Here is a 14,151-nt window from a genome sequence, read left to right as displayed (position 1 = left end):
CATGCAGGAGGCCTGTCTCTGGGAGCAGGCACAAGACGTGCAGGGCTGGGGAGGTGCACAGGAGGCCTGGTGCGTGGGGCTGGAACAGTCTTCACCAGAAGGCTAGCACGCACCTCAGGACGAGTATGGAGAGCTGACTCAGGTGACATCAATTCGAGGACACGCACCGTAGGGCGAATGTCGTGCCTCATGCACCAACACAGTAGCTCTCTCATATCTCTCTCCTCCAATCTCCCCATCAACTCCTTAACTGTGTCTGCTTCGCTCCCTTCCAACTTCACCCCGACTGGCTCTGGTTCCATCCTCGGCACCGCCAACCGTCCCGTGTGCCCCCCCCCAAAAAAAATCTTGGGGCTGCCTCTCCTCCTCTTGCCTTGCCAGCCGATCCTCCCAGAAATGCCGTTCTGCCTTCACTGCCTCTATCTCCTCCGGCGGGCGGCGGTATTCTCCAGCCTGTCTCCAGGGTCCCTTTCCGTCCAGTATCTCTTCCCAAGTCCAGGAGTCCTGAACCCTCTGCTCCTCCTTACCACGCTGCTTGGTCCGTTGTAGGTGGGTAGTTCTGTAACGGCCGTCGTTGAAGAGAGTAGACCAAGGCGCAGCGTGGTTAGTGCTCATCATGAATTTATTAAAGATAGAACACTTTAAACAAAAAAACAAGAAACCGACAGCCAACCAGTTCTGTCAGGTGCAAAACACTAAACCGAAATTAACTACCCACAAACCCCAAAGGAAAACAGGCTACCTAAGTATGAATCCCAATCAGCGACAACGATGTACAGCTGTCCCTGATTGAGAGCCATACCAGGCCAAAACAAAGAAATACAAAGCATAGAAAAAAGGACATAGAATGCCCACCCAAATCACACCCTGACCAAACCTAAATAGAGACATAAAAAAGGCTCTCTCAGGTCAGGGCGTGACAGCTGACTTGCTTAAAACCTGTCTGGGCTAGGGGGCAGTATTGAGAATTTTGGAAAAAATATGTTCCCATTTTTAACTGCCTCCTACACCAACTCAGAAGCTAGAATATGCATATTATTGTTCAGGTTTGGATAGAAAACACTCTGAATTTTCTAAAACTGTTTGAATGGTGTCTGTGAGTATAACAGAACTCCTATGGCAGGCAAAAACCTGACAAGGTTTCAAGCAGGAAGTACCCTGTCTGACAAGGAGTCGTGCGTCTTGCATCTTTTTATTGAAAAGTAAGGATCTTAGCTGTAACGTGACAATTCCCAGGGCTCCAATAGGCTCTCAGAGCCCGCGAAAAACCTGAAGGTTTACGAGGGAGCCTCAGGTTGAAACAGATTATCGCCTTTTGTAAGTGGATGCTCAGATGGACCTTTGAATGAGGCGCGTGCATGAGTCGCTCCCGAGGAGAAATTTTATTCGGCTGTTTAGGCTCAATGCATACTCCCGGTCGGAATATTATCACTTCTCTACGACATAAATGGCATAAAAATTGGTTTTAAACAGCGGTTGACATGCTTCGAAGTACGGTAATGGAATATTTAGACATTTTTGACACGCCAATGCGCCATGCGCGGGACCGTGAAGAAGCATTCTAGAACTCACGAACAAAACGTCGCTGTTTGGATATAACGATGGATTATTTGGGACCAAACCAACATTTGTTATTGAAGTAGAAGTCCTGGCAGTGTATTCTGATGAAGAACAAGCAAGGTAAGAACATTTTTCTTATAGGAAATGTGATTTTGGTGGAGGCTGACCTGGGTGGGTATCTAAATAGCTAGCCCTGTAATGCCGGGCTATGTACTTAGATTATTGCAAAATGTGCTTCATCCGAAAAGCTATTTTAAAATCGGACATATCGAGTGCATAGAGGAGTAATGTATCTATAATTCTTAAAATAATTGTTATGCTTTTTGTGAACGTTTATCGTGAGTAATTTAGCAAACTGTTAGTAAATTCCCCGGACGTTTGCGGGGGTTATGCGTTTTCTGAACGTCACATGCTAATGCAAAAAGCTGTTTTTTGATATAAATATGAACTTGATTGAACAGACATGCATGTATTGTATAACACAATGTCCTAGGTGTGTCATCTGATGAAGATCATCAAAGGTTAGTGCTGCATTTAGCTGTGGTTTGGGTTTGTGTGACATTATATGCTAGCTTGAAAAATGGCTGTCTGATTTTTTCTGGCTGGGCACTCTGCTGACATAATCTAATGTTTTGCTTTCGTTGTAAAGCCTTTTTGAAATCGGACAGTGGGGTTAGATTAACGAGATTCTTGTCTTTAAATAGCTGTAAAATAGTCATATGTTTGAGAAATTGAAGTAATAGTATTTCTAACGATTCAAAAATCGCGCCACTGGAATTTCAGTAGCTGTTACGTAGGTGGGACGAAATCGTCCCACATACCCCAGAGAGGTTAAACAAATGTGGCTTCTACTGACAATTGAGATGTACGACTATGGCATAAGGGGACGACAAGCAAGAGGTAATCCGTAATTTTGTTTACGACATTAATGAGTGAGCTAGGATGGACATAGTCAATATAACTATTTGTTTAGCACTTTTGAAATGTACAGCGACAGAATTCAGAACATGGACCGTTCTTACAGTATTCTCCCTGTACACCAAGTCTACATGTGCACCATCAAGTCAGAACAGTAGGCGGAATTAACTTCACTAGGGTAGGGGGCAGTATTTTCACGGCCGGATGAAAAACGTACCCAAATTAAACGGCCTACTATTTGGGCCCAGGAACGGAAATATGCATATTATTAGTAGATTTGGATAGAAAACACTCTAAAGTTTCTAAAACTGTTTGAATGGTGTCTGTGAGTATAACAGAACTCATATGGCAGGCCAAAACCTGACAAGATTCCATGCAGGAAGTGGAAATCTGATTTGTGGAATCACCTTCAACACTTTGCCTATGAAACACACCGTGAGTTAGGATTCATTTAGCACTTCCTAAGGCTTCCACTAGATGTCAACAGTCTTTACAAAGTGGTTTGAGTCTTCTCCGGTAAAAACTGACCGAACGAGAGGCCTGGAAAGTTGGTCATACGGGGAGGGCCATTACTACTATGACGCGGGCGCCCGTGGGTACCCTTTCATTACGAAATGTTTAGTAAGACAGTGCAATCGTCCGCCTTGAATATTATTGAAGCTCTGATTGAAAAAGGCCCTAAAGATTTATGTTATACAACGTTTAACATGTTTGAACGAACGTAAATATATATTTTTTGCACATTCGTGATGACAAGTCCCGCGCGCTTCAGTACATTATGAGTAGCCTTCGGAACGCGCTAACAAGGAGGAGCTATTGGGACATAAATTATTAACTTTTTCGAACAAAACTACATTTGTTGTGGACCTGGGATTCCTGGAAGTGCCTTCTGATGAAGATAATCACGTTGTCCGATTTCAAAAAAGTTTTACGGCGAAAGCATAAAGTTAGGTTATGTTAGGAGAGTACATTGACAATAGCTGTGTGTAATGTATTGTCAATTCAAAGACAGGCGTCACCAAAACCATAAAATCAGCTAAAATTATGCACTAACCTTTTACAATCTCCATCAGATGACACTCCTAGGACATTATGTTAGACAATGCATGCATTTTTAGTTCTATCAAGTTCATATTTATATCCAAAAACAGCGTTTTACTATGGCGTTGATGTTCAGGAAATCGTTTCCCTCCAATAACCGGCAGTCAAAAAAATAAATAATTAATATTAGAAAACATTGGTAAAATATTATATTGTCATTCAAAGAATTATAGATTTACATCTCTTGAACGCAATCGACTTGCCAGATTTAAAAATAACCTTACTGGGAAATCACACTTTGCAATAATCTGAGCACTGCGCCCAGAAAAATACGCTTTGCGATACAGACTAACCGCCATGTTGGAGAGATCTAAAATCGAAAATACTATGTAAATAATCCATTACCTTTTGATTGTCTTCATCAGATGTCACTTCCAGGAATCCCAGGTCCATAACGTAGTTTTGTTCAAAAAAGCTCATCATTTATGTCCAAAAAGCTCCGTGTTGTTAGCACATGATCTAAGCCAGCCGGACTTCACTTCACTTCACGAACGGAAAAAATATATTTACGTTCGTTCAAACATGTCAAACGTTGTATCGCATAAATCATTAGTGCCTTTTTTAACCAGAACATGAATAAAATTCAAGGCGGACGATTGGGTTCTCTTTTAAAACATATTGGAACGAGAGTACCCAACATCAACTCGCACGCCAGGTGTCTAATGGGCCATCACCGTTCCAAGGCTCTTGTTCGGTCAGATCTCACAGTATAAGACTCAAAACACTTTGTAAAGGCTGGTGACATCTAGTGGAAGCAATAGGAAGTGCCAAAACATTCCTCAGCCCCTTTGTTTTTCAATGGCATAGGCTTAAAGTCAATTCAACACATCAGGTATCCACTTCCTGTCAGAATCTGTCTCAGGGTTTTGCCTGCCAAATGAGTTCTGTATTACTCACAGACACCATTCAAACAGTTTTAGAAACTTTAGGGTGTTTTCTATCCATATATAATAAGTATATGCATATTCTAGTTACTGGGTAGGATTAGTAACCAGATTAAATCGGGTACATTTTTTTATCCAGCCGTGAAAATACTGCCCCTATACCATAACAGGTTAATCTAACCACACTGTCCGATTTCAAAAAGGCTTTACAACGAAAGCAAAACATTAGATTATGTCAGCAGAGTACCCAGCCAGAAATAATCAGACACCCATTTTTCAAGCTAGCATATAATGTCACATAAACCCAAACCACAGCTAAATGCAGCACTAACCTTTGATGATCTTCATCAGATGACACTCCTAGGACATTATGTTATACAATACATGCATTTTTTGTTCAATCAAGTTCATATTTATATCAAAAACCAGCTTTTTACATTAGCATGTGATGTTCAGAACTAGCATACCCACCGCAAACTTCCTGTGAATTTACTAAATTACTCACGATAAACGTTCACAAAAAACATAACAATTATTTTAAGAATTATAGATACAGAACTCCTTTATGCAATCGCTATGTTCGATTTTAAAATAGCTTTTCGGCAAAAGCACATTTTGCAATATTCTGAGTAGATAGCTCGCCATCACGGGCTAGCTATTTTGACACCGACCAAGTTTGGCCCTCACCAAACTCAGATTTACTATAAGAAAAACTGGATTACCTTTGCTGTTCTTCGTCAGAATGCACTCCCAGGACTTCTACTTCAATAACAAATGTTGGTTAAGCCTTTTTGAAATTGGACAGTGTGGTTAGATAAAGGAGAGTCTTGTCTTTAAAATGGTGTAAAATAGTCATATGTTTGAAAAATGGAAGTGTTTGGATTTTTGAGGAATTTGTAATTCGCGCCACGCCTATCATTGGATATTGGAGCAGGTGTTCCGCTAGCGGAACGTCTAGATGTATTAAATCGGGTACGTTTTTTATCCGGCTGTGCAAATACTGCCCCCTACCCTAGAGAGGTTAAAGTTATAATGCTATTTGGTTATACCATCCTTAATGATATCACAAAATAATACACTTTTGACAGGATTATTGTGTGGATCCCCACCAACCATTCCAAACATTTGGATTTCAAAACTTACGTTCCAATGTCCATTTTTTTATCTTACATTTTTAAGATAACACTCAGACATTCCATTCTCAATACTGCAAAGGGAACGTTTCTGCCAGGTATTTACAATCCTGTCGTTAAATCATAAAACCAGGCCAACTCCCCCAGGATCTGTCAGCCATTGGCCTAGCTGATCCAGCACCTTTGATCCTCACCAAGGAGAGACAGTCATGACAGGTGTTAGAATCAGACACGGGTGAACAGGTGTTAAAAGCACTTTCCAACCATGGTAGAGTGTTCACCAAGGCACAGGTGGTGAATGACACATATATAAGGGAAGTGAATGTCACTCAAATTGAATTCTTTACGAGTTTTGACTAGCAGCGTGAATAAATTCACCATGTCAATGATGGTGACTGGAGTCGTGGTGTAAAAGGGGTAGCCAAATCTGTTAGAGAAGCAGTAGTAACCACGTGGTAATGTACTAAGGCACAAATTATGTGGTTAATTGAGTATGCAGCTTGGGAATTCTTTGCCATTATTGGGATTTTGATGTTTGACCATGCCATCAAAACTCTAATGTTAAAGCACATGAATAAGTATGGCTTGCCGGACGGTACAGTACAATTAACTACTTTCAAGGCTCATAGTCTGAATCTTGCTATGACACCAGAGGATGAGGATAAAGGAGAGGGAGCGAATGATTTGTCTCTGATGATCTTAGGCCAATGGGGGAAGTCTAGGGGAACATGTGAGGGAAACCAATAGGGTCATATTTTCACGGAGCCCAGCAGAAGATCTAACATCCAATTCGCATAGAACAGATCGGATGGATGGTCCTTGCCCCAATTACATTTTCATCAATGGTGGTGTGAAATTATTAACATGTATTTTCTTTCTCTTCTCTGCTCAAGTCATTATGTTTTACACATGGCGTGGTACATCACTTTTCCAGAGGGAGGACTGTTAAAAGACTATTTGACTTGAGCCCGTTTTAATGTGTTTATAATTGTATAATTAGCCTAGCAGCAGTAATTATCGTGTTATGGATTTCTTGAAATGATCTATGTGCTTCTAGTTTGAGTTACCTTTGGTGTCCGGCTGGATTTATACCAGAACTTAGAACCTAACAATATGTTTATGTTGTTTGAAAAATAAAATAAAATCTATAAAAAAAGGAGACAAAACAAACATGAGGCAGAGAGAGCAATCATTCGATCTCCACCGCTGATGTGCTCACCTGTACCAACCAAGTGATCATGACAGTACTTGCTAATCTGAGAGCTTTCACAACATCAAACATTGACAAAACCAAACATATATCTGCTGTTTACTTAATTCACTCAACTTGACATCATCATCATCATCATCATCCATTCAGAGCTCAACGATGTGTCCAAATCCGTATTATCAACCGACATAGCTACCGTTTGTTCTAAAGTGAAAAGTTGTGGCCGCTTTGGCGCCACCATTTTGGATAATTTAGTAAAATCTTTTAAATAAATGACAACATGCCCTGTTTATGGTTTCTGGTTGATGACAACAGCCTTGCGAATACGACAACAGCTTGTTAGCAAGTACATTTTGCAATATTGACACACATTGTTAGAAAAACAAGGCCATTCGCGGCTGCTATAGAAATTTAAAGGACATCCATCGAGGGCCGCAATGGGTCCTACAGGGTTAAACATAGATCTCATCAATGACATCAAAACTGCCCCACATTGATACCGTGATATGAGAAATACAAGGCATAAAAACGGAAGACTCCATGTGATAGTGAAGTTGTTCCTACAACCTTTGAGTCAACTATGCATAAGCATCCAGGCCTAGAAGGCTATTCTGATCACAACTACAAAACATCTCTCTCTCTCTCTATATATATATATATATATATATATTTATATATCTCTCTATCGTCAGATACTCCTCACTTCACATGCGTTCTCCCGGTCTTTGTCACACATTTTCCTTCCTCTTCTTTCTCTAAAGCAGAGTAATTCACACCTGAACCAGTGACTCTTTAACGTTTTATATCTCTCTGATCTTCCATATCCCTCTAAATCACAAATGAAGACTGGATGGTCTGCTGAATTCCACAACTTGGGACGTTGACACACAATGTGCACAGTAAATGACATCAGATATAGTCACACACACTGAAAGACTCACCAACTGGTGTGTTCTCATAGATGAGAAGGTAGGAGTGGAAAAAGTAGTTCTGGAAGCGTGGAGGCTGGTTGGAGGCTATGGAAGAGGAGAGAAAGAGAGGAGGATAGTGGGATTAAGTTAGGCACTACAGGGTCTTATAATATCCCTATATAGGTGTGAAAAATGTAAATGAGGCATAGGCATACACTGCAGGCATACATACGCGTGTATGTGCGAGTGTGTGTGTTTATCTATGATGTGAATGACACTGGAGTGTGCCCTCACATATTTCAGAGACACTGCATGTTAAGCTGTGCCTGTGTACATACTGATTTCTCAGTATGAAAAGGGAGATGTTCAGATCACCACCAACCCACACTACTACTGGAGTAATATACAGGTATTCGTATTCCTTGACATATTCCACATTTTCTTGTGTTACAGCCTGAATTCTAAATCGATTTTTTTTGTCAACCATCTACACACAATACCCCACAATGACAAAGTGAAAACATGTTTTTAGAAATGTTTGCAAATGTATTGAAAATGAAATACGGAAATATCTAATATAAATAAGTATTCACAACTCTGAGTCAATACCTTGTAGAAACACCTTTGGCAGCAATTACAGCTGTGAGTCTTTCTGGATAAGTCTCTAAGAGCTTATCACATGTGGACTGTGCAACATTTTCCCATTATTATTTTAAAAATTATTCAAGCTCAATCAAATTAGTTGTTGATCATTGCTAGACAACCATTTTCCACGGTCTTCTTGGTGAGCAACTCCAGTGTAGATTTGGCCCAAGTCCTTAACAATTGCAAGCATACCCATAACATGATGCAGCCACCACTATGATTTAATATATGGAGAGTGGTACTCAGTAATGTGTTTTATTGGAGTTGCCCCAAACATAATACTTTGTATTATCGGCCTTCCCTGCAGCTCAGTTGGTAGAGCATGGTGTTTGCAATGCCAGGGCTGTGGGTTCGATTCCCATGGGGGGCCAGTACGGGGAAAAAATAAAATGTATGAAATGAAAATGAAATGAAATGTATGCATTTACTACTGTAAGTTGCTCTGGATAAGAGCGTCTGCTAAATGATGATGTAAATGTATTCAGTACAAAAAGCTAATTGCTTTGCCAATTTTCTTTTCAGTATTACTTTAGTGCATTGTTGCAAACAGGATGCATGTTTTGGAATAAAAAAAAAGTTTTACATGATATTTTAAAACTACCTCATCTCTGTATACCACCCATACAATTATCTGTACGGTCATTCAGTCGAGCAATGAATTTCAAACACAGATTACACTACAAAGACCAGGGAGGTTTTCCAATGCCTTGCAAAAAGTGCACCTATTGGTAGATGGGTAAAAGAATAAGCGGAAATTGAATACCCCTTTGATCATGGTGAAACTATTAATTATACTTTGTAATTAATAAATACACCCAGTCACTAAAAAGATACAGGTGTCCTTCCTAACTCAGTTGCCAAAGAGGAAGGAAACTGCTCAAGGATTTCAACATGAGGCCAATGGTGACGTTAACCCAGTTACAGAGTTTAATGGCTGTGATAGGAGAAAACTGATGAACCGATCGGCTCACACATCCATACCTGCATGCTGTCACTGAGCCTTAATTACATAGGATGTCATAAATGGCACCCTATTACTATTATAATGCACTACAAAGGGAAAATGGTGCCATGTGGGATGCACTCCTAGGCTATGGCCACCACAATGGATAGATTGCACAAAAGGGAATACTATAAATGGAGGGCTGCTACTGTGCTCTCCAGGACCTCCTTATTCCTTTATTGTATTATTTCAGGGGGGCTAAATCATAGAGGGAACATAAATTGTCCGGGTCACTGGGCTAATTGGCTGGTCTGGGGAAAAAAGAGAGAGAGAGAGAGAGAGAGAGAGAGAGAGAGCGAGAGCGAGAGAGAGCGATATATATATATATATATCTCATCTCTGTATACAGGAGGGAGGAGGGGTGGAAGAATGGTGCCGGAGAGGATGGTTGCCGTTTTTGTGTGTTTGTAACTTATTTTGTCCATAATGTTTCTGCCACTGTCTCTTACGACCAAAAAGAACTTATGGGTATTAGAAAAGTGATTACTCAACTCAAACTGGAGGATGAATAATTTTTTATTTAATGAGTCAGACGCGAAGGACTTACTGCTGCTACCGGACCAGGTGCAAATCCCTGTCATTTGCATGAAGAGGAGACGCCGATACAGGGGGGAAGCAGATCTGGCTGCCTTGTGAGAATTTGGCGGCGAGTGGGTAACCCGCCTCTACCATCCGTCCCATTAGCCAATGCGCAATCATTGGACAATAAACTGGATGAGCTCTGTTCGAGGCTATCCTAACAACGGGTCATTAAAAACTGTAATATCTTATGTTTCACAGAGTTGTGGCTGAACGACGACATGGATAATATACAGTTGGCTGGGTTTTCTGTGCATCGGCAGAACAAAACAGCTATCTCTGGTAAGACGAGCGGTAGTGGTCTGTATCTATTTGTCAATAACAGCTGGTGTGCGAAATCTTATATTACAGTGGTCTCGAGGTTTTGCTCGCCTGAGGTAGAGTCCCTAATGATAAGCTCTAGACCACATGATTTACCCAGATCGTACTAAGATCGCACTCAACAAGCTGTATAAGGCCATAAGCAAACAAGAAAATGCTCATCTAAAGGTGGTGCTCATAGTGGCTGTGGACTTTAATGTAGGAAAACTTAAATCCGTTTACCTAATTTATACCAGCATGTCACATGTGCAACCAGAGGGAAAAAAACTCTAGATCACCTTTACTCCACACACAGAGATGCGTACAAAGCTCTCCCTCGTCCTCCATTTGGCAAATCTGACTATAGTTATATCATCCTGATTCCTGCTTATAAGCTAAAACTAAAGCAGGAAGTACCAGTGACTCGCATAATACCGAAGTGGTCAGATGACGTAGATGCTAAGCTACAGGATTGTTTTGCTAGCACAGACTGGAATATGTTCCGGGATAATTTTTTTTTTATTACATTTTTATTTATTTCACCTTTATTTAACCAGGTAGGCCAGTTAAGAAAAAGTTCTCATTTACAACTGTAACCTGGCCAAGATAAAGCAAAGCAGTGCGACAAAAACAACAACACAGAGTTACATATAAACAAATGTACAGTCAATAACACAATAGAAACATAAAAAAATATATATGAACAGTGTGTGCAAATGTAGATGAGTAGGGAGGTAAACAATAAATAGGCCATAGAAGCAAAATAATTACAATTTAGCATTAACACTGGAGTGATAGATGTGCAGATGATGATGTGCAAGTAGAGATACTGGGGTGCAAAAGATCAAGAGAGTAAGTAATAATATGGGGATGAGGTAGTTAGGTGTGCTGTTTACAGATTGGCTGTGTACAGGTACAGTGATCGGTAAGCAGCTCTGACAGCTGATGCTTAAAGTTAGAGAGGGGGATATAAGACTCCAGCTTCAGTGATTTCTGCAATTTGTTTCAGTCATTGGCAGCACAGGACTGGAAGGAAAGGTGGCCAAAGTAAGTGTTGGCTTTGGGGATGACCAGTGAAATATACCTGCTGGAGCACGTGCTACGGGTAGGTGTTGCTATGGTGACCAGTGAGCTGAGCTAAGGCGGGGCTTTACCTAGCAAAGACTTATAGATGACCTGGAGCCAGTGGGTTTGGTGACGAATATGTAGTGTCGCAGTGGTCGGTAGTATATGGGGCTTTGGTGCCAAAATGGATGGCACTGTGATAGACAGCATCCAATTTGCTGAGTAGAGTGTTGTGGGCTATTTTGTAAATGACATCGCCGAAGTCAAGGATCGGTATGTTTGGCAGCGCGAGTGAAGGAGGCTTTGTTGCGAAATAGGAAACCAATTCTAGATGTAATTTTGGATTGGAGATGCTTAACTTTTTATGGATAGGGGGCAGTATTTTCACGGCCGGATAAAAAACGTACCCGATTTAATCTGATTATTACTCCTGCCCAGAAACTAGAATATGCATATAATTATTAGCTTTGGATAGAACACACACCAAAGTTTCTAAAACTGTTTGAATGGTGTCTGTGAGTATAACAGAACTCATTTGGCAGGCCAAAACCTGAGAAGATTCCAAACAGGAAGCGCTCTCGGACCATTTCATGGCCTTCTTGATCATCTCTAACAAAAACAGGGGATCTCTGGCATGACGTGACATTTTCTAACGCTCCCATAGGCTCTCAGAAGGCGCCAGAAAGCTGAATCGTGGCTTTGCAGCACATGGCTGAAAAACATTAGCGCATTTTAATAGTGGTCGATCTGAGGACAATGGGAGGGGGCGCGCGTGCCCGAGCTGACTCCATGTTTACTTTCTCTCTCTTTGAACGAAAACAACCACTCCCGGTCGGAATATTATCGCTTTTTTACGAGAAAAATCGCATAAAAATGGATTTTAAACAGCATTTGACATGCTTCGAAGTACGGTAATGGAATATTTTGATTTTTTTTGTCACGAAACACGCCGGGCGCGTCCCCCTTCTTTACCCTTCGGATAGTGTCTTGAACGCATGAACAAAACGCCGCTATTTGGATATAACTATGGATTATTTGGAACCAAACCAACATTTGTTATTGAAGTAGAAGTCCTGGGAGTGCATTCTGACGAAGAACACCAAAGGTAATCCAATTTTTCTTATAGTAAATCTGAGTTTGGTGAGGGCCAAACTTGGTGGGTGTCAAAATAGCTAGCCCGTGATGCCGGGCTATCTACTCAGAATATTGCGAAATGTGCTTTCACTGAAAAGCTATTTTAAAATCGGACATAGCGATTGCATAAAGGAGTTCTGTATCTATAATTCTTAAAATAATTGTTATGTTTTCTGTGAACGTTTATCGTGAGTAATTTAGTAAATTCACCGGAAGTGTTCGGTGGGAATGCTAGTTCTGAACATCACATGCTAATGTAAAAAAGCTGGCTTTTGATATAAATATGAACTTGATTGAACAAAACATGCATGTATTGTATAACATAATGTCCTAGGGTTGTCATCTGATGAAGATCATCAAAGGTTAGTGCTGCATTTAGCTGTCTTCTGGGTTTATGTGACATTATATGCTAGCTTGAAAAATGGGTGTCTGATTATTTCTGGCTGGGTACTCCAAAAAAAAACAAAAAAAACACAGCTAATTTACTAAATTACTCACGATAAACGTTCACAAAAAGCATAACAATTATTTTAAGAATTATAGATACAGAACTCCTCTATGCACTCGATATGTCCGATTTTAAAATAGCTTTTTGGTGAAAGCACATTTTGCAATATTCTAAGTAGATAGCCCGGCATCACAGGGCTAGCTATTTAGACACCCAGCAAGTTTAGCCTTCACCAAACTCCGATTTACTATTAGAAAAGTTTGATTACCTTTGGTGTTCTTCGTCAGAATGCACTCCCAGGACTTCTACTTCAATAACAAATGTTGGTTTGGTCCCAAATAATCCATAGTTATGTTCAAACAGCGGCGTTTTGTTCGTGCGTTCAAGACACTATCCGAATGGTAAATAAGGGTCACGCGCACGGCGCATTTCGTGACAAAAAAATTCGACATATTCCATTACCGTACTTCGAAGCATGTCAACCGCTGTTTAAAATCAATTTTTATGCCATTTTTCTCGTAAAAAAGCGATAATATTCCGACCGGGAATCTGCAATTAGGTAAATAGACGAAAGAAAATAAAGCACGGGGTCGATCGGGCACGCGCCTAAGTCCATTGTCCTCTGATCGGCCACTTGTCAAAGGCGATAATGTGTTTCAGCCTGGGGCTGCCTCGATATCGTTCAGCTTTTTCCCGGGCTCTGAGAGCCTATGGGAGCCGTAGGAAGTGTTACGTTACAGCAAAGATCCTCAGTCTTCAATAAACAGAGGCAAGAAGAACAACACCTTGTCAGACAGGCCACTTCCTGGTCAGAATCTTCTCAGGTTTTTGCCTGCCATATGAGTTCTGTTATACTCACAGACACCATTCAAACAGTTTTAGAAACTTATGGGTGTTTTCTATCCAAAGCCAATAATTATATGCATATTCTAGTTACTGGGCAGGAGTAGTAACCAGATTAAATCGGGTACGTTTTTTATGTGTAAATACTGTAAATACTGCCCCCTAGCCCTAACAGGTTAAAATGCTGTAAAATAGTCATATGTTTGAGAAATTGAAGTAATAGCATTTCTAAGGTATTTGAATAACGCGCCACGGGATTACACTGGCTGTTGAGTAGCGCAAGCGTCCCACCTAGCCCATAGAGGTTAACGGGATTGATTTGACAACACCCAGTGAAATAGCAGCGCGCAAAATTCAAAAACAGAAATATTCATAATAATAATTAATAAATCATACAAGTGTTATACATGGGTTTAA

At 40.6% G+C, this 14,151-nt stretch overlaps 1 protein-coding gene across 1 annotated transcript in view; it reads right to left on the bottom strand.

Annotated features, from left to right (window-relative positions):
• LOC115194080 (cadherin-23-like) overlaps positions 1-14,151 on the bottom strand; it is a 752,381-nt gene that overhangs the window by 687,360 nt on the left and 50,870 nt on the right. The window contains exon 3 of the mRNA XM_029753428.1: positions 7,748-7,822. Coding sequence (XP_029609288.1) covers positions 7,748-7,822 — 75 coding nt within the window. The remainder of the gene's footprint in view (positions 1-7,747; positions 7,823-14,151) is intronic.

The sequence above is a fragment of the Salmo trutta genome, chromosome 5 (assembly GCF_901001165.1).
Source record: "Salmo trutta chromosome 5, fSalTru1.1, whole genome shotgun sequence".
Classification (NCBI taxonomy): Eukaryota; Metazoa; Chordata; class Actinopteri; order Salmoniformes; family Salmonidae; genus Salmo; species Salmo trutta.
The sequence above is the reverse complement of the archived record's forward strand: the minus strand, read 5'-3'. Positions and strand labels throughout refer to the sequence as shown.